At 49.6% G+C, this 13779-nt stretch overlaps 6 protein-coding genes across 6 annotated transcripts, besides 1 other annotated feature; 2 read left to right on the top strand and 4 right to left on the bottom strand.

The window, feature by feature from the left end:
- Nucleotides 1-1497: 1497 nt before the first annotated feature.
- On the top strand, nt 1498-3546 carry hsp70 (molecular chaperone Hsp70; the record flags this gene model as incomplete). The annotated part of the gene is made up of 3 exons (XM_001264926.1): nt 1498-2244; nt 2312-3354; nt 3420-3546. 3 exons carry the CDS (start codon nt 1498-1500, stop codon nt 3544-3546), a joined length of 1917 nt encoding a protein of 638 aa, XP_001264927.1.
- Nucleotides 3463-3497: a microsatellite.
- A 450-nt stretch (nt 3547-3996) lies between the features above and the next one.
- On the bottom strand, nt 3997-4312 carry NFIA_017300 (uncharacterized protein; the record flags this gene model as incomplete). Its single annotated transcript, XM_001264925.1, has 2 exons — nt 3997-4237; nt 4290-4312. 2 exons carry the CDS (start codon nt 4310-4312, stop codon nt 3997-3999), a joined length of 264 nt encoding a protein of 87 aa, XP_001264926.1.
- Nucleotides 4313-5019: 707 nt separating this feature from the next.
- On the bottom strand, nt 5020-6316 carry NFIA_017290 (putative mitochondrial GTP/GDP transporter Ggc1; the record flags this gene model as incomplete). The annotated part of the gene is made up of 7 exons (XM_001264924.1): nt 5020-5355; nt 5420-5597; nt 5657-5790; nt 5849-5962; nt 6030-6071; nt 6136-6173; nt 6229-6316. The coding sequence occupies 7 exons, from the start codon at nt 6314-6316 to the stop codon at nt 5020-5022; spliced, it is 930 nt and encodes a 309-aa protein (XP_001264925.1).
- Nucleotides 6317-7244: 928 nt separating this feature from the next.
- Nucleotides 7245-7771, bottom strand: NFIA_017280 (autophagy-related protein 8; the record flags this gene model as incomplete). Its single annotated transcript, XM_001264923.1, has 3 exons — nt 7245-7278; nt 7335-7567; nt 7682-7771. The coding sequence occupies 3 exons, from the start codon at nt 7769-7771 to the stop codon at nt 7245-7247; spliced, it is 357 nt and encodes a 118-aa protein (XP_001264924.1).
- A 1376-nt stretch (nt 7772-9147) lies between these two features.
- Nucleotides 9148-10269, top strand: hem13 (coproporphyrinogen oxidase; the record flags this gene model as incomplete). Its single annotated transcript, XM_001264922.1, has 1 exon — nt 9148-10269. One exon carries the CDS (start codon nt 9148-9150, stop codon nt 10267-10269), a length of 1122 nt encoding a protein of 373 aa, XP_001264923.1.
- A 334-nt stretch (nt 10270-10603) lies between these two features.
- On the bottom strand, nt 10604-13535 carry NFIA_017260 (putative microtubule binding protein HOOK3; the record flags this gene model as incomplete). The annotated part of the gene is made up of 3 exons (XM_001264921.1): nt 10604-10792; nt 10909-11007; nt 11127-13535. The coding sequence occupies 3 exons, from the start codon at nt 13533-13535 to the stop codon at nt 10604-10606; spliced, it is 2697 nt and encodes an 898-aa protein (XP_001264922.1).
- Nucleotides 13536-13779: the final 244 nt, after the last annotated feature.

Genomic DNA, 13779 nt, shown 5'->3' with positions numbered 1-13779 from the left:
CTGATCTCGGGACCAAACAAGACAGCAAATATCAGCAGGGTGTCTTAATGCTTCTGAATACTTCAGTGCAAGACGAGCCCATCGTCCCTCTAGTGCTGGTCAAACTGTGCAAACTTCAGCTGTGGAAGGTTCTATGAGGCAATTGATAGAACAATGATCATAATCAGAAACGGTTATAAGAGAAGCTGGACTTCAACCTTGAACAAGGTCTCCTTGGCTGGACAACCCTGGACTAGGCATCCAGTTTAAATAGTGACGGTCTTTGGGAAGGTTTCAATACCTGTGTTCTTCATAGGGGTATATTTAATCAAGGCTTGTATCCATGGAGGGGAGTGTCTGCAAGAAGAGTAGACTGTGAGATCTCTTTCAGTTACCATGGCAACCGAAGATCAATCATAAAGGCAATGAGTATCACCTCAGTATACTCCGTGCTCCAGATCAGAATACCCGACAGGCAGGGCTCAAGCGCCTGAGAGGAGAATCTCCCGTATGGGGATGAGAGAGCTGAGGGCTATGTAGGTCATCCAGGGAAGCCAACCTGTCAAACGGTAATCATAGATCTCTAGAAACTGAAATCTTGAAGCTGTCATGAACTACGGAGATAGTGGGAAGGTGATATGCTTCTATCTCCAGGTACTTAGTCCTCTCCAAGTGGCGTCTCTTACTCTGGTGGCACAATAAGGTACCTAGGTATGATGCAGTCACCGCACTTGCTGAACGTCAGATTGGTAGATGAAAGAAATGGGGAGAAGTATCCATACCCCACCAAAGACACTCACGGAAACCGAGAGTCTCTGCCACGGACTGCTGCACTATTAGGCTTTCCGCTAAGAGTCATCATGACGAGAGATCTATCTCTGAGTGAATTGATTTGATTATAGTGATTCTAATGCTGAGTATTATCGGAATCGTATGGTAGTGAACGTAGTAGCTAGACAAGAGAAAGAAAAATCGGAAGATTTTTACGTCATCCGGCGACCCCGCCATCTGCAGCCTAAAAAAGGGAAAAAAAAATACTCATGGAATCATCCTCCACCAGATGCTGAGAGACCAGATTTGCAAGACAAAGAAGCCCAATCCGTCGAGAAACCGCTGGTAAACTAGCGGAAAGGCCCAGAACATGACCTGATGGTTCTTGAATTGACACCAATCATCGCGACACCTGTAGAATTGGCCCGATCCAGCTAATTTCCTGATAGAAGCCCATCGAACACGGTGGATGCTCATCGAAGCTCTCTCCTGCTAGAAGCTTCGCTGGAGCTCAACCTCACCGCCCTCTACTATATCAATGTTTTCTCGCACAATTTCCTGACTCTCCCAGACTCAATTTTCTCACACACACAATCTTCTCACTGGAATTACTCTCTATCTTCCTGTTGTCTCCCTCCTTCCCCCCTTAGAGACTGTACAGTAATCACCTTTCTCCTTAACTCTACCTTCACGATCCACCTATATTTTCTTTCTATTTCTTAACAAACCCCTCCTCCCTTCTTCACAATGGCTCCCGCTGTCGGTATTGACTTGGGTACCACCTACTCCTGTGTGGGTGTCTTCAGAGATGACCGCATTGAAATCATTGCCAACGACCAGGGTAACCGTACTACTCCCTCGTTCGTGGCTTTCACCGACACCGAGCGTCTCATCGGTGATGCCGCCAAGAACCAGGTCGCCATGAACCCTCACAACACCGTCTTCGATGCTAAGCGTCTGATCGGTCGTCGGTTCCAAGATGCTGAGGTTCAGTCTGATATGAAGCACTGGCCCTTCAAGGTCGTCGAGAAGGGCGGCAAGCCCATCATTGAGGTCGAGTTCAAGGGCGAGACCAAGCAGTTCACCCCTGAAGAGATCTCCTCCATGGTCCTGACCAAGATGCGTGAGACCGCTGAGGCCTACCTCGGTGGCACTGTCAACAACGCTGTCATCACCGTCCCCGCCTATTTCAACGACTCTCAGCGTCAGGCCACCAAGGATGCTGGTCTCATCGCCGGCCTGAACGTCCTCCGTATCATCAACGAGCCTACTGCCGCTGCCATTGCCTACGGTCTTGACAAGAAGGCCGAGGGCGAGCGTAACGTCCTGATCTTCGATCTTGGTGGTGGTACTTTCGATGTTTCCCTCCTGACCATTGAGGAGGGTATCTTCGAGGTCAAGGCTACCGCTGGTGACACTCACCTGGGTGGTGAGGACTTCGACAACCGTCTCGTTAACCACTTTGTAAACGAATTCAAACGTAAACATCGGAAGGTACGGATTTTTAAAACACCTTTCCCCCATGGTATCTCTTTTGACAGTGGCTAACTTTGTTCAACAGGATCTCACCACCAACGCACGTGCTCTCCGCCGTCTGCGCACTGCTTGCGAGCGTGCCAAGCGTACCCTCTCTTCCGCTGCTCAGACCTCCATTGAGATCGACTCTCTCTTCGAGGGTATCGATTTCTACACTTCCATCACCCGTGCCCGTTTCGAGGAGCTCTGCCAGGACCTCTTCCGCTCTACCATGGAGCCTGTTGAGCGTGTCCTGCGTGACGCCAAGATCGACAAGTCCTCCGTCCACGAGATCGTTCTCGTCGGTGGTTCCACCCGTATCCCCAAGATCCAGCGTCTCGTCGCCGACTTCTTCAACAAGGAGGCCAACAAGTCCATCAACCCCGACGAGGCCGTTGCCTACGGTGCCGCCGTCCAGGCTGCTATCCTGTCTGGTGACACCTCTTCCAAGTCCACCAACGAGATCCTGTTGCTCGACGTTGCTCCCCTCTCTCTCGGTATTGAGACCGCTGGTGGTGTCATGACTCCTCTGATCAAGCGCAACACAACCATCCCCACTAAGAAGTCTGAGACCTTCTCCACCTACTCCGACAACCAGCCTGGTGTGCTGATCCAGGTCTACGAGGGTGAGCGTGCTCGTACCAAGGACAACAACCTCCTTGGTAAGTTCGAGCTTACCGGCATTCCTCCTGCCCCCCGTGGTGTTCCCCAGATTGAGGTCACCTTCGATGTCGATGCCAACGGTATCATGAACGTTTCTGCTGTTGAGAAGGGTACCGGCAAGACCAACAAGATCACCATCACCAACGACAAGGGCCGTCTTTCCAAGGAGGAGATTGAGCGCATGCTGGCTGATGCCGAGAAGTACAAGGAGGAGGATGAGGCTGAGGCTGCCCGTATCCAGGCCAAGAACGGTCTCGAGTCCTACGCCTACTCTCTCAAGAACACCATCAGCGAGGGCAAGCTCAACATCAGCGATGCCGATAAGGAGAAGGTCTCCAGCAAGGTCGAGGAGATCATCAGCTGGCTCGACAACAACCAGACTGCCACCAAGGACGAGTACGAGTCCCAGCAGAAGGAGCTTGAAAGGTATGTTTCATTTATTTCCCTTTAATTTTCACCTCACCTGAACTGTATGCTAACATTTACTCCAGCGTTGCCAACCCCATCATCTCCGCTGCTTACGGTGGTGCCGCTGGTGCCGCCCCCGGCGGTGCCGCCCCCGGTGGTGCTACCCGCACTGCTGACGAGGTCGAGGAGCGCCCTGAGGAGCTTGACTAAACGTCTAGCCCAGCGATGTTTCTTTCCTTTCTTCTCTTTTGCCTTGTGATATCTGGACAGGCAATAATGGGTTTTGCTTTTCCTTTCATGTCTTGTTTTACGAATTTACGGGATCCTTTTCTTTTGCGATGACTGCATAGATTCTAGTTTGTTTCCATGCATGATGGTCTGCCATGCTTCGGTGGGAAAAGTTCCTAATTAATGAGCAATGGAATCTTATCAAAACTACTTCTCTTAATCTCTCGTAGGTGCACCAGTCTTTGACACTCGTGCTACGTATACGTAAGCCGCACAACTCTTGCGAAAATATCAGTTTCAACCGGACATAGAGCCAGGAGCTCGAGTCCCATTATTCGGGTATCGTAGAGTAGTATACAGGTATCATAGTCGAACTTATATCAAATCATCCGCTCTCACACCCATACGGCAGAGAGAGAAAAGGCACCGACATTATAAACCCTCAAAATCACCCGCCCACCATCTCCGAACTCGATCCGCCCCCGTCTTCGCGATGGTCCCAAACCCGATCTCCCCCGCCTGTTCGGGATGTTTCTCTCGTTCCTCCCGGCGGATCCGAATGAGCGCCGCGGAGGTACCAATCGTAAAGGCGAAGATGGGGTCTGCAAATCTGTGTTCACGGCTGTTAGTGTCGATGTCTAGGTCGACGTGGACGTCCGAGCCTGTGTCTTTTCTTGCTCGCCGGGTTCCAGGACGTTGGTTGTATTTGGCCGGTATGCACGTACTTGGAGATCAGGTAGATCGGCATAGTGATGGACTTGCTCTGTTGTTGGTATTGCACTCCGTATTGGTAGGGCTGGTCTCTGAAGGTCGATGTGTCAGTCTTGAAACACCGTATCCCATCCGGTGAAGCTGTAGCTGTCTGTGGTTGTAGCTTGATTTATCCGCTCTTTGCGGAGATAGAGAGATCTAGGTCACGTGGTAGGAGAGCTTCTCTATCAGTACATACAAATTGCTTTACTCGCTTTTTGGCAAGTCCTTGAGTAACGTAGTCATTTACTAGGGCTCATTGGACTTTCTCGTTGGGACGCCCTGTAAGATTTAGATAGTATGGATTCGTGCTTCCAGGTGACATATATGTTCACAACCCTCGACATATAACCACTTCAAAGAAGAGGTCTAGCTTGGAAAGCCAATGCTTAAATTATCCGAATTACTTTACTATTATGTGAAAATCAGACTATTATATCAGACGAGTTGCTTATCTGAATTAAACACACTGATTATCCAATGGAAAAGTACCCATCACATAACGAAAGTGCGACTACCGTCTCCAGATGTCTGCAACGCTCAAGACTTGAAAATTAAGTGGAGTTTTTTTTCTTTTGATTACCCAATGACCCGTAGCAGATCTATCAGAACAGGATGAATGCTTATCATCACACCGGAAAGCCCTTGAAGAAAGACGAACAAAAAAAAAATTACAGGCTCAACATAATCCAATCGTCTGTACATTTAGACAACCTGTCCGAATGCAGGGATCAAGGTCTGGGCCAGCCAGAAGCTGAAAACGAGCTTTGGCCCGGTCATCAGTAGCTTAGGAGTCAGGCCCTTGAAAAAGCTGGTGAATCCCTCGTTCTTCATCATGTTGGACACAATTCGGAAGCCAGACTCGGGATTCTCAAAGTTGCGGTTCTGGATACGAGTCTTGATGACGTCCAAAGGAGCAGACACGACCAGAGACGCACTAGCACCACAGATGGACGCCACAAAGTTCTGACCCCATGTGGCCTTGTTGTAGTCCTTCAAGCTATAAATGTACTCCTTTGCAAAAGCGGAACCACCGAAGAGCTGTATGCTGCGGTCAGTCTTCTATCCATACAGAATTGATCTAGCCCAGCTGCGAGGAACATACCGCGAAAGATCCGGGGGCGTTACGAGCTGCAGTCCAGCCAGCGCCACGGTAGAGTCCCATACCCTCGTCGGAGATGATCTTGAAGAGGCCACGTCCACGGAAGGCCTCGGGATTCGTCTGACGTTTAATCTTCAGAACATCAAGGGGCAGAAGGACGATTTCTCCGATACCGATCAAACTATTGTAGGTCAGCCAAAGCTGCACATATAGTCCCCAAGTCCCGATAGAGAGACAGACCTTCCAGCAGTAGCGTGCATGATGGCCTTGCCAGTCCCCTTTCCGAAAGCACGATCGAAGTCGGAGCCATGGTGCTTGGCGAGATAGTCCCGAACAAAAGGCTGACCACCATACTTATAAATTCTTTGCAGAACCTTCGAATACTGTCAGCTCATTGACTCTCGGACCCCGCAAGTTCGTATCTGTACTCACCTTGTATCCAGCAGCGTAGCCCAGCCCGGGGAAGAGGGAGGTGAACTTGCGTCCGATAGGAGCAGTTGCGTACTCCTTGAAGACGACCTGGTTGAAGACTTCGGTGGATGCGATCTGGTAATGGTATCCGTCAGCCACTCCGCACAAACCCGCCCGCAGTCGCAACAAGCCGGTCACTCACTCGTGTCTGATTGCTCATCAATCGCTTCGCTATGGTATCAACCTGAGTTTCGAATTAGTCCAGATGTGCAATGATCGACTGACGTCTTGCTAGAGGGAGATCGTACGGGATGGAAAACCATCAATTCGGCAATACCGGCGGTTCCTGTGATTGGGAAGTTAGTCATTGATCATGGGTTGCGGTTCGAGCGCGAACATACCTGAGCCTAGCAGACGAGCAGTCGCCGATTCTTTCTTGACATCCTTAGAGGCAGAGCCAGCACCGGCTTGAACGATGGCAGGAGACATTTTGTTTTTGTAAGGTGGAAAACTTTCGAAAGATTCGAGGAAAAAAAGCGGAAACAAAAAACAGATTGTCCGCGGAAGGAATGAAAACAAGACTAAACTGATTACTGGCAATCAGGCAGCAGAACCAATTATAAAAGAAGTATAATAACGAAACACAGAACTCCGGACGAGGGGAAAAGATATGAGAGATGAAGCAAATCAGTCCATCACTTGCGCTCTTCTTCTCCGAGCGGAAACAGGTCTCTGGCGCTAATCCCAAATGGGACAGGGCATCCGGGGCGAGATCGGACTGGCAGTCTGGACTAGTCCATTCGGGATATATTGGTAGCTGCTATTGAGCCCTGGCTTCGTAGTTGATGAGATATCAGCAGTTGGATTAAGTTCTCAGGCTTGATCGTGGATAGCTAGGGATTGTCTTGATGTCTCGTGGGATATAAAATCACAGAGACACCCTCGGCCCTGGCACAGTCCCTTCTACAGAGAATCAGGGCAGGCATCATTGCACAGCTTCGGTGATAACGTCCTAAAATAACTACGACATGAGATCATACAAAGCTGGTTGAACTGATGCTGACAGACTAATATGAATTAAGGCCGAGGAAGGTCTCGGGTGAAGGAGTAACTACTCGGAACTTCGTCATGAATTGAACGACTGCATTCAAACCAAGATCATGAGATAATTCATTCACCAGAAGCCATCAAACCCATAACTAGTTCGCCAATCAAGTCCGTTGGAAGAAAGTAAAAGAAATCGTTGCACACCCGATATAACGCCTGCGTAAATGAGAGATACCACCGCACAGCTCGAGCAGTCCATCTATCTCATCATGGATCAATCGACTTCAACACGAACTCGAAACGTAGGTCCATGAATCGAACACCTTGACGGTGCGGAGAATTCCATTTGCTAAGAAGGACCCATTGATACTCAGCAGTCGCCGAAAGTGTTCTCGCCAGAGTATCTGAAGAACCGATGTTAGTACATGTCCTAAGGGACGAAAGAGGGGGAGTAACGCACGTGATGTACAGGAAGCCATCCTCATCCTTATGTTCTTCATAGATACTGCTCATGAGCGCGGCGGTTGGTGGCAGGACCTCATCGACGAAGATGAAGATGGCCTTCTCGGGAGAGAGCTTGATGCGCTTGCGAATGACATAGACGAACTGGCCAACAGTAAGGTCCGCAGGCACTAGGTACTTTTTCTTGTCGATAGTAGCAATGTCCGACTTCTCAACTTTCTCGCAGATGACCTGTGGAAGAGGTAGCTTAGTTAGTACCCGAACAAGCGGTGAGAGTGAACCTTGCTCCTGGAAGAAGTAATATCTTCATAGCATTCTCCCAAAACTTAGGGGCGATGAGCATACCGGAATACGATCAGCATACTTCTGGCGAATACGCTCAGCCTCAGCCTTGCGTTTCTCGAAAGGGTGCTCGTCCTTGAACTTCGACCGCATCTTGATAGATAAGGGCGGATAACGGATAAGGCGAGGTCGGAAGGTTGTTGAGATCGAAAGACCGTGATGAAATCAGAGGTTGGGTGAGATTATCTCACTGTTGAAGATGAATAGCAGACAGAGTTAGGATACGATGATGGAAGAGGTGAAGATGGAGGATGACGAAGGTGAGGGAGACTGATAGACCAGGTAAGATAGGTCAGCAGTAAGTAACAGCCAGCCAGAGGCGAGCTGGTAGGCAGACACAGTCACAAGTCACAAGATGACAAAACGAAACACTGGATGAAGCGACAAACGCAAGCAGCCCCGCGTAATATATGGTATCATGATTGTATGATACACCTGATAAGGTGTCGATGTGTAGATCACGGGGTGGTAGGCGGTCAAAGGAACCCCGCTCAATGAGTCAGGTGCTTTTGATCATCCTGAATCTCTCCCATTTGATTTCTGGAATATCCTGTGATACTCAACCTATTTAAGATAGAATAATAACTGCTAGCGAGCCTTATGACTCCTTTTCTGTGGATGTGACCATCTTGACAAGCTCTGAGAGGCAGTGTGACGATATGATCATTATCGGGACCTCATCCGGGAACTAGCTTGAGCTTCGGCCGCTTTGATCCGCGGCAAGTTGGCAGCTTAAAAGCAGCTGTTCCTGACCTCCCTTTCAAACACTCTGCAGCAAACAATATGATCATTTCCTTTGATTACATGTTTTCACTGATTACTGGCCAAGCAGATGAAGCAGCAGTTAAACTCCGTGGCTTTATACGATCAAGCTCAGGCAACCAGGCAGCTTTTGTTACTGGGATGCAAACGATTCATAATTGCTTCCTTAGCACACCGCCTTACTAATGAAAGCAAACACGGCAATCAATGCAAATGGCACAAACTGATTTGAGTTTCGAGGCACGGAATCAAGCGTTCTCCGAGTATCATGACAACGGGTGGTCCCATATCTATTCCTGGAAGTAGATAGACTGCTTCTATACTACACGGTGGGCTGAGCCCCTCGGAACACTTTCGTCTCCCACAGAGCTCCGGTAGCTCCTGCAGCATCACCTGATTCTAGGATATCAGCCAATTGACTACCCACCTGCATATCTCTTAAACCATGGCTTTGCCGCGATCATTTCTGCCTCTTCGGAGGTCGCTCTGCCAATTCTCATCTCGAACCTGTCGCAATCCCACTCGTACATTGAGAGGAGCGCATCGTTGTTATTCGTCCGAGCAAAAGCCTCGAGAGCCGCAGCAGTTCACGGTGTGGAGGCCCTATCTTCGGCTGGCAATTGGTGTACCCTTCATAGGAGCCATAATATATTCAATGGTACGCGCAACGCTCTGGTGAACACCCAGTTAAATAACATGGTCTAAATATGACTTGGCAGATGACTGGCGAAGTGACGGATCTCGACTCTCCGTCCATCGTGGAGCTCGATGAAACCCTAAAGAAACAGTCGACAATTGGCGAGAACTCGCCTATGCGTCTACGAATGGAGAAATTGATCAAAGAACATCAGCAGAAGATTGTGAATGAACTCAGCAGGATAGATGGAAAGATGTTCAAGACCGATACGTGGACACGTCCTAATGGCGGAGGCGGTATTTCATGTGTCTTGCAGGATGGAAATGTCTTTGAGAAGGCCGGTGTCAATGTTTCCATCGTCTATGGTGAATTACCTCGCCCCGCCATCGAGAAAATGCGAGCGGATCACAAATCGTTTGTCGGCGCAGACGTTGACTCTCTGAGCTTCTTTGCTGCTGGTCTCTCACTGGTTCTGCACCCCCACAACCCCATGGCTCCAACAGTGCACCTGAACTACAGATATTTCGAGACCTCGGATCCAAAGGATCCTATCCACGGTGAGAAAAACTGGTGGTTTGGCGGCGGCACAGATTTGACACCGTCATACCTCTTCCCTGAAGACGTTAAGCACTTCCATCAGACCATCAAGGACGCCTGTGATAGACATGATGCGACATACTACCCCAAGTTCAAAGCATGGTGTGACAAGTACTTCCACTTGCCTCATCGCGGCGAGGCTCGTGGTGTTGGCGGTATCTTCTTTGATGACCTTGACGCCAGTTTCCTTGAATCCTCTTCTACTTCTTCCCAGAACCCTCAAGAGACTATCTTCTCATTCGTTTCCGATGCTCTCGCATCATTCCTACCCTCCTACGTCCCCATTATCGAAAAGCGCAAGGGCATGCCCTTCACTCCCGCCCAGAAGGAATGGCAACAGCTTCGGCGTGGCCGCTATGTCGAGTTCAATCTTGTCTATGACCGCGGGACTAGCTTTGGTTTACGTACACCCAACGCTCGTGTCGAAAGTATCTTGATGAGCTTGCCTCGCACTGCATCATGGGCATATATGGACCCGGTATCCGGAACGCGTACCGAGGGTCCCATGTCGGAAGAGGAAGAACTTCTGACTCAGGATAAGGCAGCGGAAAAAGAGATGATGGAGGTTCTGAGACATCCTAGGCAATGGGTTTGATACACTGGGTTGCAGTCTACTGACCCGTCCATAATGATCCTGTCCAAGATAAAACATGTACAATTTTTGCACTCTTCCTGTAATATACACCACGGTTCAGGCGCTCAAATTATAGGGGTCACATGGCCATGATCTCATCTGTTGAGATTCGGCTCTAAGATATCAATATTTGACTGGGGACTGGGGTATCAAGCAATGGCATGTGCGCGTGTCTAACACTGTGTCTCTATATAGTCTTGGCTTAACAAAGGAAATAAGGAAAGTGACGGAATAAAAGAGCAAACGAAAGACAATGAAGAAAACAAACCCCCTTAACTTACAAGACAAAGCGATCCTAGCGACCTGCTACCAGACTTCTTTGTCTCCCCAGCCAGCCCTTCTGCAATTCGCTCATATTGGCTCCGTTGCGGAATCTCGACACTGTGACATTGTTGCTTTGTAAGCGGCCGTGGAGATCATACCAGGCAGAGCTGATAAGAGCCAATTCGCGTGCCTGGTTGTCGATGACCTTCTGAAGTTCGAGCTGGACGACGGATGAGCCTGTCAGTAAAGGAGGATGACAAGGAGAGAAGACCAGTCGGCCTATCTTAATGTGTCGAGTCGCGGCAAAAACAACGGAAAGAAAGTATGATGGCTTACCTCGCGCTCCCTGCTAATACCATCAGCAGCATTGTCTTCTTCGAAATGCTTGATGCGGTCTTGCAGGAATTTAATGTGCTCATTTTGATGATGAATGTACTAAATAACAAATCGCATTAGTCAGCTTTGGGCGCAGAAATGCCAGAGAAATGCAGTGGCCAGGCTAATTAGGAGCGCTTGAATCTCGACATCAAGCTTTTTAAGCGCGATGATGGTACACCTCGCTTGAGTGGCTTCGTAGGATTCTCCCTATTGGTGTACTTTGCCTCGAAGTCAGGTACACGCCGTGGCTGGGCGCGCAACCCAGCATTTACAGCAGCGGTAAATGAACTCTCCGAGAAGCCTTTCCCAGAATGTGTAGTTCCGGCGCCACTGGAAGGGAGTGGAGAGAATTTACTGACCTCTGCGCGCTTCGCAAGCTTTTCAAGGTACTTCTCAATCAGCTCAGCAACTTCTTTGGCGAGCTCTGGACCAGATTTCTGAGAAGCATCTGCAGAATCACCGTTCTCCTGGGCCATCAATTCGGCCAGCAGCCTCTTCATCTCATTGGACATTTCCTGATCCTCCGCGTGGATTTCAACTTGCTTTTTGTCGAACAAGCTGCGCAGCTCATCTCGTTCAGCACACACTTCGCGGACCAACTCTTGACTAGCGTCAAGCTCAGCCTCGAGCAAATGTATCCTATGCTGACACTCATCCCATTCGGCACGAAGTTTGGCGACTTCGGCTGAGTTGCTCTCCTTGACTTCGTGAATCATGTCTACTTTCTCCTTGCCGGCAAGTCCAACTGCAGTTTCATAAGCAGACTGTCGGGACGTTTTGTACGTAGAGTAGATGAACAACTCACTCTCAGCCATGGCGTCTGTCAGAGCCCTCTTGGTAATTTCAAGAGAATCTTGAGCGTCGGCAAGTTTTCCAAGTGCTTGCGTGTAGTGTTCGTATAGTTTCCAATACTCGTCACTGAACGTTCCGTGAGTACGTGGTGAGAAAAGAGGTTCAATAACATACCCTTGTGAGGAATTGGCCTGAGCGAGCCGATGAATCTGTGAGAAATTCTCCGAGAATCCCTCAAATTGGGAACCGATCTGGGATTCGTCGTCAGCATCGTCCGCAGCGAACTTTCCCAATTCTTCCTCGAGCCAACTTACAGAGGGCTGTTCCTTTAGTGACTCGACCTCCTTGCGCAACTCGTCATTTTCCGCTTTACTACCGTCGGTCAGCTCAGCCTCTTCAAAGATGGTCGGAAGGACTGACAGTTGCGATTCCTGGATACCTATGCCCTCAAAGTCTTCTTGCAATGTGCCTCGCTTTGGTGTTTCGGCGCCTGGAGTGAGCGATGGACTTCCCGGCGAGCCCTCAAGCTCGCGGATCCTTTCTCTCAGTTCACTAATCAGCGCATCATCTCTCTCGCGCTGTTCTTCGGCACTACTGAGGCGTTCCGTAAGCGCATGATTGTTAAATTCAAGCTGCTTTTTCAGGTTCTGAATCTCGCTGCATTCCTGCTCGATGCGTGGAAGGACTCTGCGATATTCCTCAAGTTCCACTTCACGCTCCGCTGACCATCTCTGCTGCGAGTCTGCGTCTTTTAGTTGCTGCTGGAGGTCCTTAATCTGGTTCTTCAGACTCTGGTTCTCTTTCTCAAAATCCTGACTGGCCTGCAGCTTTTGGCGGTATTTTTCCGCTGCATTGGCTTTTCGTGCAAGCTGGTCCCTGTCGGTCTTGAGCTCATCATAGTCATCTTGTAATTTCTGGAAGCGCTGATTCTTGACATGTAGTGACTCCACCGTCATGCGCAAGCTGTCAATCTCATCCTGCGCCGCGGCGATTCGCTCCTCCTGGGATGCGATCAAATCCTCCTGCTGACGCGTCTTCGACTCCAATGCCTTTGCACTGACCCCGATGTCGCCTTTTCCGGACTTCAGCGTCACCAAGCGATCCTCCGTTGAAGCAAGACGGCTCTGCAGAGTGTCATTGTTTTCCTGGAGGCGTGCTAGGCGGTTGTGTAGATCTTCCAGCGCTTTCTCCAACTCCTTCTTTTCATGCGTCAAGCGATCGTTCTCCGCAATCACCTTTCCCACTCGTTCTTCAAATTGTAGCTCGAGATCCACCGAAAGATCCTGTTTCTTGGTGTCTTCGGTGGTTTCGTCCTCGACATCACTTGAGATCAATTCCCCGTTTGACTCCTCGATTGCGATCTTGAGCCCTTCCTGCGCCTGTAGGCTCAAATCCTGGATTTGGTTGACGAATCTCTCTGGGTTTGGCGAGCGAATGACGGCGATCAGAAGCAGTTTCAGGAGCTTGTTGGTTTCCTTCACCGAGTTCTTTTCCGCAATAGCTTGAAGATCCGGAGACGGGTCCAAGCCAGAAGGCAGATTGCCAGTTTGCATTCGCAGGTAACCGGTCAGATGCTTGTGGACATGTTTCAGGTTGGCCAGTTTCGCAACCCAGTGATCGGACGTATTCCGCTCGGGCAATTCGTTGAGAAAGTACTGAGGGTCAATATCCTGCAGAATTTCCCAAAGTATCGTGCCGTCGCTTAATTCCTCGGTAGATCGTAGCGTTTTACCGAGAGAGAAACTGTTGATCCATTCTAAAAGGGCTTGAGTAATCGTGTGTTCCGACGCCATGTTGGGAGGGAGGGGATGCGTCGCGCCCTGGGAATCTTAGGAATGTGTAGGAGCTGAATGATGTAGGGGTGGTGATAACTGTCGGTCAGGTTGCAGCGATAATTTCATCTCTTTAAAAGCAATGCAGGACTGGAGAATTGCTTAAATAGTTGTTAGATTCGGTTGTTGTCTCTCCTGAGCCTCGCGAGTTCGGGGAAGTTTCACAGCGGGCTCCACGCGCACCTCCTGCTTGGCCGGAGTCGAG

Source organism: Aspergillus fischeri, genomic scaffold, assembly GCF_000149645.3.
Source record: "Aspergillus fischeri NRRL 181 1099437636249 genomic scaffold, whole genome shotgun sequence".
In the NCBI taxonomy this organism is placed as follows: domain Eukaryota; kingdom Fungi; phylum Ascomycota; class Eurotiomycetes; order Eurotiales; family Aspergillaceae; genus Aspergillus; species Aspergillus fischeri.
This window is presented reverse-complemented; position numbering and strand designations above follow the sequence as displayed.